Below are 16,900 nucleotides of genomic sequence, written 5' to 3'. Positions count from 1 at the left end.
CAGGGTTTTAGTATGTACTTCCATGTATGCTTTTTTGGACATATGATAAGTTTGTGTGTGTGTATGTCCATGTGAACACATGTTTGTGGTTATGGTTAGAGGACATTTGTGTATGAGTGTGTGTGTGTGTGTGTGTGTGTATGCTTTAACTTTGGTGATTTTTTTTTTGAGACAGAATCTCACATACCCAAAGTGGCCTCAAAGTCACTGTGTAGCTAGGATGACCTTGAATCGATGATTCTCTTGTGTTCAGCTCTCCAGTGCTGGAACTCCAGGTGCATGCCTCCATTCAATCCCATTGCATGTCTGCTTTCTGTTTGCAGTCCCCTTGGAGGCACTCATATTCAATGCTTGATGAATGGTTAGTTACACAGCCCAATTAAGTTTTTCTTATGGAGACAGAGTTAGTGCCTTAGATTTCAGAAAGTTTTGAGTTTCCTCCAGTCTGGCACATGTACCCAGCTCAACTCCTATCTGTAGCTCATACTGGTAGCTACTGGAAAGACATCATGAAATTAGCAGGCAAATGGATGACCTAGAAAAACTCATCCTGAGGGAGGTAACTGAGATCCAGGAAGACAGAGTAAGTACTCACGTATGAGTGATATTAGCTATAAAGGAAAAGTATATCATGCTATGGTCCACAGGCCAGGGAGGCTATGTGAGGAGGATGTAAGGTGAGTGCAAGGATCTCCCCGGGAAGGGGAATTAGAATAGAAAATGTTTTGCGTATTTATCAGTCTTTAATCCTCATCATTGCATCTTTACAATGTAAACAATGAGCAGCTTTGTCACAGGAATAAGGCAGATGATCTTCTCCTAACTCAGCATAGCTATAGATTTCCAGTGCTTAATATGGCTTTCCTTTATTTTACCCAGTTGTAATGTATTTTAAGTTCATTAGCCTTGGCACTTCCCACTTAACACCCTGAACATGGCCCCTCTGATGGGCTTGGACTTGACACTGTAGATGATGGGATTGAGCACAGGAGGCACCACAAGGTACACATAGGCAACAAGGGCATGAACAATGTGGGGCAGGTGCTTACCAAATCGATGAATCATGGACACACCTACGACTGGAATGTAAAAGACCAGGACAGCAAAGATATGGGAAACACATGTGTTGAGGGTCCGAACACGCTCCCTGGGGGAGGCTAGACCCATCACTGTGTGAAGAATCAAGGAATAAGACATAACAATAAACAAGGAATCTATACCCACTGTGGACAGAACCACAAAGAGTCCATATAGGATGTTGACAGTAATGTCAGCACAGGCCAGTTTCATGACATCAGCATGGAAGCAGAAAGAGTGAGAGAGGAGAATCTTGCCAGGGCAATAGTTCAGTCGCTTCAACAAGAAAGGCAATGGTAAGAGGGACAGCGTAGCTCGGGTCATAATGGCCACACCAATCCTGGTGATGACATTATTACTGAGGACAGATGCATAGCGCAGGGGACTGGAGATAGCCACAAAGCGGTCAAATGACATGGCCAAGAGTACTGAAGACTCTACCACGGAGAAGAAATGCAGAAAGAACATCTGGAGCAGACAGGCATGAAAGTCAATGAAACGGTAGTCAAACCAGAGCACAGCCAGGGTAGAAGGCAGTGTGGACAAACTGAGGCCCACATCACTTAGGGCCAGCATGGACAGGAAGTAGTACATGGGCTGGTGTAGGGTGTGGGTCCTCTTCACAGCCAGGAGGATGAGGCAGTTTCCAGTGAGAGCCACAGCATACATGGAGGAGAAGGGGATGGAGATCCAGCCATGGGCAGCCTCTAGTCCTGGGATGCCAGTCATGAGGAAAAACTGTGGCTGGAAGAAGGAGATGTTGATGAAGGCCTGGGAAGGGAGCATGGTTCCACAGAGATGTGATGTCCTTAATCTTGACAAACACTGAACGTGTCTAGGATGAGAGGAGATAGTGAGGTAGTGTTGATCTGAAAGTTTCGATCAAGTTTCATTAGTTAACCATTTACTTCTAGGTATAAAGGAATGATATTGATGATAATATCAATGCAGACTATGTGGGTAATATTCTAATTAACATCATAGTATATCTTGCCTATAATTTTCAAGAAAACTACAGGTACTTTTGAAGATCTGGCTTTTTTTTTAAATACAGGGTTGGGCAGTTGGAGTTATGAATTCTACACAAGTTGTTGAAAAGTGTCTTATCTCTAATGCTGACACCTGGTCCACCTGGTGGTCTAAATTCCAAATGCTGGGGAACAGCTTACTGGTCATACCACTATCTACATTTTGTACACATCGAGGACATGCTATATCTCCATGCCTAGGCAGAAGTGCGAAGTCGCGTTTGGTAAGAGACAATGAAACTAATCCAGGCATATGGAACAAAGGAAGTTTACTTTTATAGAGTTCAATGAACTCTCCAAGAGTTTAATTGCATGAGAAATTTGTGTTTCCCCACAATTTTGCACTTTTAACTGAGTTTCCCCAATGCCCATCTGTTTATGTTGCCTTTGGCTTTTCTATGAAATATTTTTGACATATGTAAAAACTGACAATTCATATTTAACATTTTAGGCTGAATTTATTCATACATAGAATCAAGAAACTTTTTGAAAAGGCCAAATTTTTCTCACCCATTGTACAGAAGAGAAACCCAAGGGTGGAGAGCTCAATGGCCAGCCCATGCATCGTTGTCTTGGAGTTTGAATTCTTGTACATCTCTCGATTCCGTGCATGGTAGATTACAAATTTCATGGATAGGTCAATCATAAGGTTTTGTCTGTTAGCAGATAACTCTTACCTAGTGCAGTTCCTCGTACAGAATAAAGTCACAGTCAACATTTATTTAAATGAATCAATAACCAAATGATAACCAAGTTTTACACAAAAGAGACAAAAACAGGTAAAAGACAAGCCGTGTTCCTCCAGGCATCAGGTAGAACTGATGGTAAGTTTTGAAGTAAAAGGAATCGAAGCCCTCCCTATCTCAAGAAATCATGCCTTGAACCCATGGCATGGACATAATATGTAAGATTTATAGTTGATTGCACAGAGAAGAAATCTTTGGCTAATTTTCTGAAAGGTGATGGCTATCCTAAAGTCTCAAATATTTTGTCTGTGTTCTATTTTAAGAAGCACAGCGGGGTTACCAACAGATATACATGGCATTATAGTATGTCCCCAGCTTTAGGTTTGTTGGACATCTCATTTTCCTAGCTCATTTCACATTCCATCTGTGATTCCCTTTTCATCATTCAACCCAGAGGAAATTGTTCATAATCTTATTTTTCTTACTTTTGTTTTAGGGAAACTGGTGGTCCTGCTCTTTCCGTTGGCTCCGTCCTCCACCTCTCTTTCCCTCTAACTTTCCTTACAGATTTCTCAAAGTCTCAACCAACAGGTCCTTATATGTCACCACCTTTAAACTGGTCCTCTTCTGGTAAACCGAGTTTCATTATCATCAGTGCTTTAGCTGGAGTACAGCATTGACCTTTGTGTACAAACCTCTGGGATTGGAATATGTCGGATAACTTCAACTGCATATGTTTTCCACTTGTTGAAATAACAACAACTCACAGGTTTAAGTATGTGAGAGTAATTTTAACATATTTTTTTAAATGGAGAGAATTAGACAAAAGTTTTTGGGTTTCAGCCATTCTGCTGGGTATATATATATATATAGGGCACGTTAGGAGTTTGGTTAGCTTTGAGTGAAAAATTAATTCAAAGTGCTACCATTATTTGCAGAATCAAATACCTATTGAGTTGAAAGAAATACTCAGTTGCAGTGCTGTTTAGCATCAAATCCTCTCCTTCCCCCCTTTCCTGTCCTACTTCATAGATTGCATTAGATCCCAGACTCATTATCTCCCCCTTGTCTCCAGTCTTCAGCATAAACCAGATTGTTTGTAGTTTGAACTCTGGCATTCGGTGATTGCTAATCTACTGTTCTTGAAATTCAATCATTCAATAAACTAATCAAGCTTTTTACTTTCTCATCTCTTTACATCTCATTTTATTCCTCTGAATTTCCTTCCTTATGATTTCCTTGTTTCAATTTTTTTATCTGTACTAACTCATAAGTATTTCTCTTTCAATTACTAATTCATGCCTATAAAATTGCCACACACCCATTTACACAGCAGTTTCTGATATCAGCCAGTTTGACTGGTTACCAAAACTGGAAGTCTTTCCACAGTGTGTGGTACACATGTTGGTTAATTCTTTGGGCTTACTTGTAGTCCCAGTTTTTGATCAACCAGTGTTCTATATATTTCTATGCATAATTTTTTATGTGAACAACTAGCTTTTGAATTTTTAAACTTTGAAGAAAGACCATCACTCTCTATTCTTTGTATGGCTTCATTTAATCAGAAGAAAGGGTAAACTGAGGTCTTCCTAAGAAATGGATTCTGTTCCAAAAGGCATTGAGGTTCAGAGTGTATATTAACTCTTCTTTGGGTTTCCAGCCTGCCCTGGATAAGTCATACCTAAGTACTCACAACTGCAAGAGCCAATTTCTTATTCCTGTTCCAGTTCTGTTTATCTTCTGAACTTAGATATATATCATACACACACACACACACACACACACACACACACACACACACTAGAAATTTAGTCACTTTGATGAATGAGTGAATGAAAAATTCAAATTCACTGGAGGAGTCTGGAGACCATGTTTGTATGCTCCCAAGCATAAATATTTACATTTTTAAAAATATTTCATTATAGACAGGACTTCAGTGGTTCATTTGAGCATCACTTGTTTAAGGGCTCAGATAGAATTTCTGGGCTCTTCTTAAACCCAATTACCAGGTCTCCTTCTGACCTTTACCTTTTGGTAATGGGGAAGAGAGGGAAGCCCAGTTGTGAGCCTTGATTACTCACCTTGGCTTTGGTGCTGGTCAAATCTGCTCTACCACATCCCACACAGAACTTCTTCACAGAAGAACACAGAAGCTTCTTCAGTTAAGATAGTCTTTTTTTTTTTTAATTATTATTTTGAGTCAGGAAAATGCAGCCAGACTCAGGGGAAAATGCAATTTGAGTCACAGAGAAACTTCTCTGTTTTCAGTTCCACCTCTGGGAGACGAATATTTGTTGAGAGATTCAGTTGGTTGGTTGAGGGAATCTCAGAGAGATTAGAGACGTGACCAATCAGATTATACCTCTATTCCAAGTGTCTCGAAGTCCTGCTTACCTCAAGTTCTAATGCATCAGTGGCCCAATACCTCTGATCCCCGAAGAAAAGACTCAGTCGATGCCGAGGTTAGAGGCTTAAATTTCTTTCTTGTTGTCATATCATTCATCCAGACCACAGTTCCTTTCCCCAACTCCTCCAGTCCCCCATAATCTCCCTCAGATCTACGCCTCCTCTGACTCCTTTCAGAAAAGAGGAGGCCTCTAGGGAATAACAGCTGAATACAGGATAAGAAAGGCAATAAAACTAGGCATAAACCCTTATATCAAGGATGGGCAAGGCAACCCAGTAGGAGGACAAGTGTCCCGAGATCAACTGCAAGAGTCAGAGACACCCTCCAATACTCCCACTATTAGGAGTCCCACAAAACACCAAGCTAATACACATAACATATTTGCAGAGGACCTAGCTCTGACCCACTCAGGCTCCGTGATTGCTGCTTCAGTCTCTGTGAACCCCTATGAGCCCCACTTAGTTGATTCTGTGGACTGTGTTCTCCTGGTGTCCTCGACACCCCTGAATTCTTCCTCCACCTCTTCTGTGGGGTTCCTCAAGTGCCAAGGGGACTTGAAATTAACAGGTCAATAAATCCATAGTGACTGAGTAAAGGAGAGTAGATATGTTTTAGAAAGAAAACTTGTACCAAGATAGGTCCAAGAACTGAAGAAACATGAAACTTAAAGATGAACATTGTGACTGCTCACCAACATGTTGGAAATAAGAAAAAGGCCATGTTCTGAATTATACTGAGAGTTATGGTGGTTGAATGCTTAAAAGAAATCCCACACTTCCTACAGCACTGAATTCCCCAATGTAACACATTTTGATGAACTCACAAATTCAGCAACCTGCCTCCTAAGTGATATTCTCAGCCTTTCAACACTTTTTGTTCTATCTCCACTTTCTGAAAAGTAAACGCAGCGTATTGGATCCTGCACCCATGCCATCACAAAATTGCTCTAGCACTTGTCAGTCTTCCTTGGCCTTCAGATATAGCACATAATGCCTGTAAGGAAAATTATTTAATCCATTCACTGTGTAATGTGGCAGAGTACCAGCTAGGGGAGGACACGGGGCCAGGAGAAAGACTTGCCTCTGAGTCAGTGTGCCCTATAGCATTTTTGCATGTGTGCCATATAACATGTAAAACTTTTGATGCCAATTGCAACAGGAATGTGTGGAGCCTCTATCGAGCCCTACCATAATACCTGCTAGGTACATAGACACAAATGAGGAAAATCAATATTGTTGACTTAGAATTGGTTAGAGAGTGATCACCAGCAGAATATAAAGCAGAAAATACAAAATTCTGCATCAATGGGCCAAGATATTTTTAGAATAGATCTTGACCTGGGGGCAGGCCACAGTTCATGCTTAAACACTGGTAGACACTCTTGAGACAGACTGAAAAAAGTTCTACTTTTATGAGTCCTGCCTTCCTGCTCTTCCATCACTTGACTCTTTTCTAGTCCTATTTAACTCCTTGTTCTACTCTGTAGGCAGAGGACTTTACCCTTAAGACTTCTCCCACTTCTAGTTCTGTATTTATCCATGTCAATTCAAATTCCATCATCTACCAAACATACCCTTATTTTTTCAGGAGTCCAGTAAAAACTCAGAAAATTCCTAAAGTTCAAAGATGTATTTCCCTCCTACCCAACCTTAGTGTCAGTAACCTTTGCTCACCACTACATTTCCTTGCTCATTCTCCACTCTACTCCAATGGACTATCATAGTCTCAAAGGCAAAAATAAGCTTCCCTCCCCCATGAGAACTTAAGAACTTAAAAATATGCATAAATAAAACATTTGCTTTAAGCCTAACTTTTTAGTATGTGGGTCAGAACCCTATTTGAGTTGACATAACCAAGAGTTGGGGATGTGTTAAATTTAGTGACTGAATTATCAGTGAACAAAAACTTCAAAATGAAACAAAAAACAAATTTGAGGAATTTCTAAAGGCAACAGACCATGCTGCACCACATGACTTCAGGGCTGGCGTGGCTGTGAACACACTGCATGAGTACCTTACATTCCCTTACTGCCATACAGCATATCCTAACCAACACGGCCTGAAACAATTTAGCTCAGTTTTGAGTTTACTGTGTTTTTTTTTCTGTACATACAAAATATTCTTCTCTCTCTCTCTCTCTCTCTCTCTCTCTCTCTCTCTCTCTCTCTCTCTTTCTTTCTCTTTCTCTCTCGGTTTTTCAAGATAGGGTTTTGCTGTAGCTATCAAGCCTGTCTTGGAACTAGCTCTGTAGACCAGGTTGGCCTCAAACTCACAGAGATCCACCTGCCTATGCCTCCTGAGTGCTGGGCTTAAAGGTGCGTGCCACCACTGCTTGGTAATTTTCTTTTCTTTTAAAAACATAATGCTTCTATTACAGAAAAGAAATATTTTAACTGTTTTTCTACCATAATTATTCTTCATGAAAATTAGCATATCATTGGATTATATTATAATATAGTAGATATTATATCTACATTATTAATGCTAGCATTATTTAAAATACTTCTGTGTTACTGACTTCAGTTTAGTGAAAAGTATATAATGTTGTCTTGGAGTGAGGCCCAAATCTTCAAAAGTTTCTGAGATGAACCTAGGTTTACTTGCTGCCATTTTATTCTGTGTATTTATAAAGCAAATTTTCTCAGCAGTGGTCATTAGAAAATAGAGATGTCATCAATTCTGAAAAAATTTCAAGATACTTTATAGCTTGCAGCATGAAATACTCTGATGATGGAAATTACAAAATAATTCTACACTAGTCAGAATTGTGTATAATAAAGGGTTATTTATTTAGGGGTAGACTCACAGATCACAGTCCTAGGTCATAGTCCTCTACGCAAATGGGAAATAAAAACTGAGTCTAGCAGCCAGAAGTGAGAGCCGGAAGTGAGAAAGTGAGTGTGTGCTTTACATACTTTGTGCTTTAAATGCTTTGCATTTATAGTATAAGAGACTATGCCCAAGTAGGCTGGTATCTTAAAGACTATTAGATAAGGCACTCCCACAGCACCTCCCCTTTTGTTTAAATAAGAGAGTTCCAAACACAATACAAAACTACGTACATTAGGAACAGATCAAGTATAAAGTTAGCATTACAACCAGCATAAACAATATTAAGCAAGAAACATATCCTAATGTTTTAATAAACTTCTATCCCAAGGAGTCTAAGTCTTGTATTGGAAATGGCTTGGGTAGATCATAAGAGAATGGTAACTATGAATATCTAATCTTCAACTCCATTGAAGGCCTGAGAAGGGAGATAATATTACTTGAGTAGGCAGGAAGTGCCATCAAGCAGCTTCCAAAATGTGCAGTAAATGAAAGAAACAAGTGGCTCCCTAAGCAATCACCCAAAGTCTCATTTGCAATGTTGAAGCAACCAACTTTGGCTAAGGCCTAGAGAAACTGACAGAGCATTTTCAGAGGATGGAAAATTTTCAGAACTGTCTTGCCCTGTCTTGGAAAGGTTTGGCTGTCTTTTTCTTGTATCCTGCTTGTCCAGTCCAGACTTTGTACACTTTGTCAGTGGTCAAGGCATGGGCAATTCCTTTCCCATAGTCAGTTGTACCAAGAAGAAGACAAACTCCAAATGGTGTCTTTGGTGCACAACACTCTCTAGAGAGTAGACTGGTGCTGCCAGGAGCAATTGTGTCTCATGTCCACAGAATCCTAAGTTATTTAAATGCCATGTTCTACAGATCTTTGAAGTGTTTAAAGATTACCTATCTATGTTGAATACAATCTCTGTGTATCTAAAGAACTGAATTAGTCTGACTTAAAGTATAATAAACATGAATGACTATTGAACTATAATACTTATACCTTTATAACTTAATGATTAAGACTTTATATCAGAATATTAAATAACATTTAAACTACTGTGCAGTAAAGGAGGACAATGACCTCAAAATGTAAACAATGTATACATATCTTTTTTTGATTTTTTGACTTTGTTTTTTTTAATTGATTTTTATTGAGCTCTACATTTTTCTTTGCTCCCCTCCTGCCTCTCCCCTCTCCCTTCAACCCCCCAAGGTCCTTATGTTCACATTTTACTCAGGATATCTTGTCTTTTTCACTTCCCATGTAGATTAGATCTATGTAAGTCTCTCTTAATGTCTTCATTGTTGTCTAAATTCTCTGCGATTGTGGTTTGTAGGATGACTTTCTACACTTTATGTTTAAAAATCACCTATGAGTGAGTACATGTGATAATTGTCTTTCTGTGTCTGGGTTACTTCCCTCAAAATAATGCTTTCTAGCCCCTCCCATTTTCCTGCATAATTCAAGATGTCATTATTTTTTTCTTCTGTGTAGTACTCCATTGATGTGGGAGTGTCATATATCAATCTGTTGATTTCATTGGTTAAGTTATAATAAACCAGCTGCTTGGCTTCATGGCTTGTAACATAGATGGGAGGAGTAAACAGAATAGAATTCTGGGCGGAAGAGGAAGTGAGGTCAGACTCTGCTCTGCTCCCAAAGAGACGCCATGCTCAGCTCTCCCAGGCAGATGCACGCAATGAAGCTCCTCCAATCCCAGATGGACTTAGGCTAGACTCTTCCCGGTAAGCGCACCTTGGGGTGCTTACATACATTATTAGAAATGGGCTAGACCAGGTGCGAGAATTAGCCTGTAAGGGCTAGAGTTCATGGGCCAAGCAGTTCTTTAAATGAATACAGTTTGTGTGTTGTTATTTCGGGCATAAGCTAGCCAAGCAGCTGGGGTGTTGGGGATGCAGCCCCGCCGCTTCCTTATTTCAACACTCCATTGTGTAAATATACCACATTTTTCCTATCCATTCTTTGGTCGAGGGGCATTTAGGTTGTTTCCAGGTTTTGGCTATGACAAAAAATGCTGCTATGAATATAGTTGAGCACAAGTCCTTGTGGCATGATAGAGCATCCTTTAGTATATACCCAAAAGTGGTATTACTGGGTCTTGAGGAAGATTGTTTCCTAATTTTCTTAGAAATTGCCACACTGATATCTAAAAGGGTTGTACCAGCTTGCATTCCCACCAGCAATGCAGAAGTGTTCCCTTTCCCCCACAACCTCTCCAGCATAAGTTGTCATCAGTGTTTTTGATCTTGGCCATTCTTACAGGTGTAGGATGAAATCTCAGAGTTGTTTTGATTTGCATTTTTCTGATAACTTAGGAAGTTGAACATTTCCTTAAGTGTCTTTCAGCCATTTTAGATTCCTCTGTTGAGAGTTCTCTGTTTAGGTCCGTACTGATTTTTTTTTATTGGATTATGTGATTTTTTTCATGACCAATCTTGAGTTCTTTATATATTTTGGAGATCAGACCTCTGTCTGATGTGGGGTTAGTGAAATTTTTTTCCCATTCTGTAGGCTGTCATTTTGTTGACTGTGTTCTTTGCTTTTCAGAAGCTTGCAGATGATAAAAGGACTTGAAAAGAAACCAGAGAAACAACACCCTCCACAATAGCCACAAATAGCATAAAATATCTTGGAGTAACCCTAACCAAACAAGTAGAAGACTTGTATGACAAGAACTTTAAATCTTTAAAGAAAGAAATTAAAGAAGACATCAGAAAATGGAAAGATCTTCCTTGTTCTTGGGTAGGCAGAATTAACATAGGAAAAATGGCAATCTTAGTAAAAGCATTCTACATATTCAGTGCAATGCCCATCAGAATCCCAGAAAATTCTTCACAGACCTCGAAAGAATAGTTCCCAACTTCATATGAGAAAGCAGAAAACCTAGGGTAGCCAAAACAATCCTGTACAATAAAAGAACTTCTGGAGGCATCACAGTCCCTGACTTCAAACTCTACTGCAGATCTACAGTACTGAAAACAGCCTGGTATTGTTATAAGAACAGATAGGAGGACCAATGGAAATGAATAGAAGACCTGGATATTAATCCACATTCCTTTGAACACCTGATTTTTGACAAAGAAGCAAAAAATATTAAATGGAAAAAAGAAAGCATATTTAACAAATGGTACTGGCATAACTGTATATCAACATGTAGAAGAATCAAAGTAGACCCATATCTATCACCATGTATAAAACTCAAGTCCAAATGGATCAAAGACCTCAACATAAAGCCAGCTACACTGAACCTTATAGAAGAGAAAGTTGGAAGTACACTTGAATGCATTGGCACAGGAGACCGCTTCCTAAATATAACTCCAACAGCATAGGCACTGAGAGAAACAGTTAACAAATGGGACCTCCAGAAACTGAAAAGCTTCTGTATAAATATTTTGATTAGATGTAGAAATATATAATGCAATATGATAAATATATCCTAAAATTGTATCAATATACAAAATGTCTAAAACAGAGGTAGAAACGTGCATGCATACAATCTGACAAAGTAGCTGTGTATAGGTGTCCAAATATTACAAACAGAAATAGGAGCATATGCAATATAACAAACATAATTTGAACTTGCATCAACATATGAGAATGTATACCAATGTAAATTGTTCATAAATAATAGCTTACAAGTATTCACTCTATTACTCACTATTATTATTATTAGTGTAAGTTCACACTAATCTACCTATTGTCCCTTTTAGTTTTTCCCTTTTTTTGATCTCTGGGCATACATATTTCTACCCTAACCCCCAACCATATACAAGTAATAATCAACCCCTAAATGGTGTCCCTAACCATAAGGACAAACTTTGTTGTGAGAGGGGACGTCGTCTTCTAGAATTGCTTCCTGCTGTCATGGGGGAGATGTTCTTTTTATGGGATACTATAAAAGTTAAATGATATTTAAGTTTCAAGATTGCAGTTTTGCATAATTGCAAATGGTCTTTGAGTAGTTGATAGGGTTTTTCTGTCGTTCTTATTTTCATTCTGGCCAGAACATTATAAGAAGGTACATCAAAAACTGGTCTCATGGTAGCTCTAACAGCATCATGACATCATATCAAACAGGTGGAGTTGTTGTTGTGGGACCCCATCTCCTTCCTGAAAGCTTCAAAGATTACTGCAGGAAAATCTACTGTTCATTGTTGAAAACTTAAACATCATTCACATAGACAGATATTCAATGAAAGATATGATACAGACAAAATGGTCATGGAGAAAGTAAAATATTTCCTTAAAATCCATCTTCTTTCTGTCCTATACCAGATTGCTCCTGACATGAGACAGAAATTCTGAATTTTTCTTTTAATGACATGCTTGGATTTAGAGAAGGATGGCTATAATCCAACTCTAAATCCAGCTCTGATTTTTAAGTACAGATGTATACATGTCCAGATAATCATATTTTATCATGCAGATGATAGATACAGCATCATAAGTCAGATTTCTCTTTGCTTGGTGATCCTTTTGTAATTTTTCTTCAACAACAGTCAATTCTTATTCCATTTCATCTGTTAATTCCATGGGACTATTTAAGTCTTTGTCATAATCTAAGGTTTAGTTTAAATGAATTATTAGATCAGGTGTTATCCCAACAGCCGGTCATAGAAATGTCTTCTAACAATCTTTGAAAGTCATTAAGAGTAATATTTCTCTCCTAATTTGTGCCTTTTGGGTTCTAATTTTCTGTAAACCTATTTTGTAACCTAGGTAATTTACAGAATCTCCTCTTTGTATTTTTCAGGAGCAATTTGTAATCCCCATCTAGGTAAAACTTTCTTTACTTCTTCTAACATTCTTTCTAAAGTATACACATTTGAGTCAGACAACAAAATGTCATCCATGTAATGGCAAATTATAGGTTTAGGAAATTGTTTGCATATTATTTCCGCTGGCTGACTTACTGGGTAGGGCTATTGAACATTCCCTGTGGGAGGACGGTTCACTGGTATCTCCTAGTAGGCTGAGAATTATTATAAGTAGGCACTGTGAAAGCAAATTTTTCTCTCTTCATTTCTTGTAAAGATAGAGTGAAGAAATAATCTTTTAAATCATTAACTATGAGAGGCCATTCTTTTGGTAATAGAGAATGCAGAGGAATTCCAGATTGTAGTGGGCCCATAGGTTGAATAACCTTGTTGACAACTCTTAGATCTGTCACCATTCTCCATTTTCCAGATTTCTTTTTAACAACAAATACAGGAGAATTCCAAGGGCTGGCAGATTCATCAATATGGTGATCATCTAGTTGCTCCTGTACCAGCTGTTCTAAAGCCTGAAACTTATCTTCTATTAAAGGCTATTGTTTAACCCATATGAATTTCTCAGTTAACCATTTTAAAGGCAAGGCTGTTAGAACCCCTGAAGCTTTGCTAGTTGCTTTGTGTTCTTAGACAGCCTGAATGGATGGTGACCTTTGCTTATAATACTTTATAATATCCTTCCCAGAAACATGAGATTTTGGGACTGCAGGAATGTTAACCTGGGCATTCTATTGCTGCAATAGGTCATAACCCCATAAATTCACTTTGGTTTTGGATCATTTATAGGATTCTGCCAAAATATATGTTCTTTATTTTCTACTGGAATTCTTGATTCATCTTCCATGTCTATTCCATCATCCAGGACAGTATGGTTTTTTACAGTAGGCACTGAATTGTTTAATTTTCCTTGTGAGACATGTTCTCAGCAGTGACTGGGAATGAAAGATCTTGATTGATATGGGGGCCTGCGAGAGGCCCGCCAAGGAGTTTCCCAATGGTATTGGGTTGCCTTGTCCATGTTTTGTTGACCTACATTCATTGATCCAATTTGTCTGTGCCACAACTCCTACATATACCAGAAGGCTGAGTACTCCTATTCTTGCCATTCTTAAAGGAGACATTATTCCTATGAATTCCTTGTCTACAGTCCTTTCTTAGAGGTCCATTCTATCACAATTAAAACATTTGGCACTTTGGTGTATCTTCATACCATTGGAAATCGCTTCTCCTACCCAAGCCTCAGTACTATAGTCAAACGTTTCAATATTAATTGTATGCAAGATCCATTTATCTATTGGTGCTGATCTGACCTGTAAAGGCTCAAGGATTTTCTTGCATTCTAATTTGGCATTTTCAAAAGCTAAAGATTCAATAAGTATATATCTTGCTTGTGGGTATGTTACTCTTACTTGTTCAGTCTTAGTATGTCTTTGTAAAAAGCCACTAAAGGGTTCTCTCTTTCCTAGTTCCTGAATCCTGTCCCAAGCATTTAAAGCTGCTGCATTTTACATGGACAAGGTGCAATTATTATAGCAAGCCTGTTCCTGAGGATCAGAGTAATGACCCTTGCCAAGAATTTGATCTTGAGAATTCTTAAATCCCTGTTCTCAAATTTTTGTCTCTTCTCTCCAATAACACTTCTAAAGCAGTTCCGAGGTCCATCGTCTAGGACTGCTGAGATTAATTGTAGCCAATCGTATGGCATAGCCTTCTTGCTTGAAGCCTACATTTTCACCATTTTCCAGACAAAAGGTGAATGTAGTCCATAAAAAACTATTGGTTCTTTTAGATCATTCATATATATTGGTTCCCATGTATATTCTTTGACAAGGGTACTTTGTGACAGATGGTCTTTCTATGGAAGTTACTGGATATGCAGTCAAAACACTGGGTATGTCATCCCAGGGTCTGGCATGTCCTTGTACCTTCTGTCCCTGCTCATCAGTTTCAACACATTCTTTAATCTTTTCACTTCTTTTTACAACTGCCTTTTGTTAAGTCTGAAAATCCTGTTTAGTGTTCGATTCCAGTTCTCCCATGGAGGATTTCAACATATGAAACTTGTCTAGTAAAGATAACATCTCATCCTTAGATATAATTTTGATAGTGTACATATTACCTTCCTGGAGAGACATCTTATCTGTCAACCTATCATAATTTTCAACATATTCCAAGTGTTAAATTCTACAACACAAATTCTTTGTGATAATTCTGTCAAATTGATGCTATCCCTCTCCATAGTATTGATCTTCTCAACTGACTGTCCATTATTAGCCTGTAAAGACTATATTATTTCTCACATTGCCTCATTCTTGGCCCTGTTATCAAACCATTGTTTTATTGAGATAATATGAAAAACAAAACTAATTCCTAGAATCAAATAAAGGGATGTAGAAGGAAAATTACTTAACCTTTGTAGAATACCATCAATAGCATAAGCAAAATAATTATTGAACTCCTGGATAGTTATGGTATAAGTCATTTTTGTAGTTTTTTTTGGATCTTACCTATTGCAAGGTAATTATTATGAATTGGAGTAGTTGTAATAATCTTTGTTTGCCAGCAGGTGATGCAGTTACAGCCATGTGGTTGAGAGATACAGTAGCATCAGCAAATAGCACGTGTTGCTTACTTGGGTACTGAAAAAAAATGCTTTGCTTAACAAATTAAGAGCAGTTATTAAGGCAATTAAATGATTAAGAGAGTTGTAGCCCAGGATAAAGAGAAAACCCAATGTTTTCTGTTAGTTCAAGTTGTAGATCATAGGCAGCAGTGTGTGGGCTGGCATGTAACTTGCTAAGTGGCAGCATATGGGTGGAGTGCTGAGCAGCAGCGTGCTGCATCTGAGTGTTGGATAGAGCCTCCAGTGTAAGAGTCCGTGCCCAATGTGCCATGAAGCTGGGGAACCAATCTACACATTTGGGCACCAGATGATGACGGAAATAATCTCACACTAGTCCAGAATTACATATAATTATTTATCTTTTATTTATTTAAAGGTAGACTAACAGATCACTGTCCTAGATCACAGCCTTCTGCACAAATGGGGAACAGGAAAAGAATCTGGCAGCTGGAAGTGAGAGAGTGAGTGCATACTTTACAGCTTCATTTATAATATAAGAGGCCATGACCACATAAGTTGGTATCTTAAAGGCTATTGGCAGAAGGAACTCCCACAGCGATACTTAGTTGAGACTTACTTAAGTGAAAAATATTAGTATGCAAATTTGCTGTCATGTTTAATAATTGATAAAATTTTATGCCTAACACAGAATGTTTTAAAACAAAATTTTCATGATTTCTTACCAATAAATATTTAGTTTCAATACTTTTTTTGTATACATGCATGCCCAGGATTGTGTACATATCTCTCAGGTGAGAAAGAGTCAGAATAGAATAAATTTAGGAAAACTTGTTGGGATAAATAAATCAATAGTTATTTCAACTATTAGAATGGACAATCTTTATTGGCATTTATAACATATTGTGACATGTATTATTTAGTGTATAATGATCCTAGCAATATTTTATAACAGAATTATTCACATTTAATTATAGAAAGGACACAATAATAAACAGATGCTTGTTTGTCTGCTTCCCCAGAACTTTGTACCTAATTTAAATAATGTACCTATTACATCACATATAATAAACTGTTTTTCTATTTAGACATTTTGGATATGCACTGAAATTTAAGGTCTACAAAGCAAGACAACATGTAAACTATTTTTCTGTTGCTGGAATCTAAAGTAGTGTTAGAAAACATTGGCAATGGAGTATTTACTCATCTGTAAAAAAAATGACATCATGAAATTTGTAGGCAAATAGATGGAACTAGAAAACATCATCCTGAGTGAGGTTACCCAAAGTCAGAATGACAAGCACAGTGTGTACTCACTCATAAGTAGACACTATGTGTAAAACAAAGAATAACCAGACTACAGGCCACAGCAATAGATAAACTAAACAAAGAAGATCCCATGAGGAATGTATGGGTCACCCTGGGAAGGGGAAATAGATGAGATCTCCTGGGTACACTGGAGGCATAGGTGGGAAGTATAAGAAAGGATATGGGGGGAGTTAAAAC

General features: G+C 38.1%; 1 protein-coding gene across 1 annotated transcript; it reads right to left on the bottom strand.

The window, feature by feature from the left end:
* Window positions 1-900: 900 nt before the first annotated feature.
* On the bottom strand, window positions 901-1,863 carry LOC126488852 (olfactory receptor 51I2-like). Its single transcript, XM_050122620.1, has one exon. It carries the CDS (start codon window positions 1,861-1,863, stop codon window positions 901-903), a length of 963 nt encoding a protein of 320 aa, XP_049978577.1.
* Between the last annotated feature and the right edge of the window lie 15,037 nt (window positions 1,864-16,900).

This window comes from Alexandromys fortis, unplaced genomic scaffold (assembly GCF_014885135.2).
Source record: "Alexandromys fortis isolate MF-2015 unplaced genomic scaffold, M_Fortis_MF-2015_v1.1 scaffold_209, whole genome shotgun sequence".
Lineage (NCBI taxonomy): Eukaryota > Metazoa > Chordata > Mammalia > Rodentia > Cricetidae > Alexandromys > Alexandromys fortis.
This window is presented reverse-complemented; position numbering and strand designations above follow the sequence as displayed.

Excerpts from the sequence above, each read along its gene's own strand:
- LOC126488852 (XM_050122620.1), bottom strand. The coding sequence starts at position 1,863 with ATGCTCCCTTCCCAGGCCTTCATCAACATCTCCTTCTTCCAGCCACAG.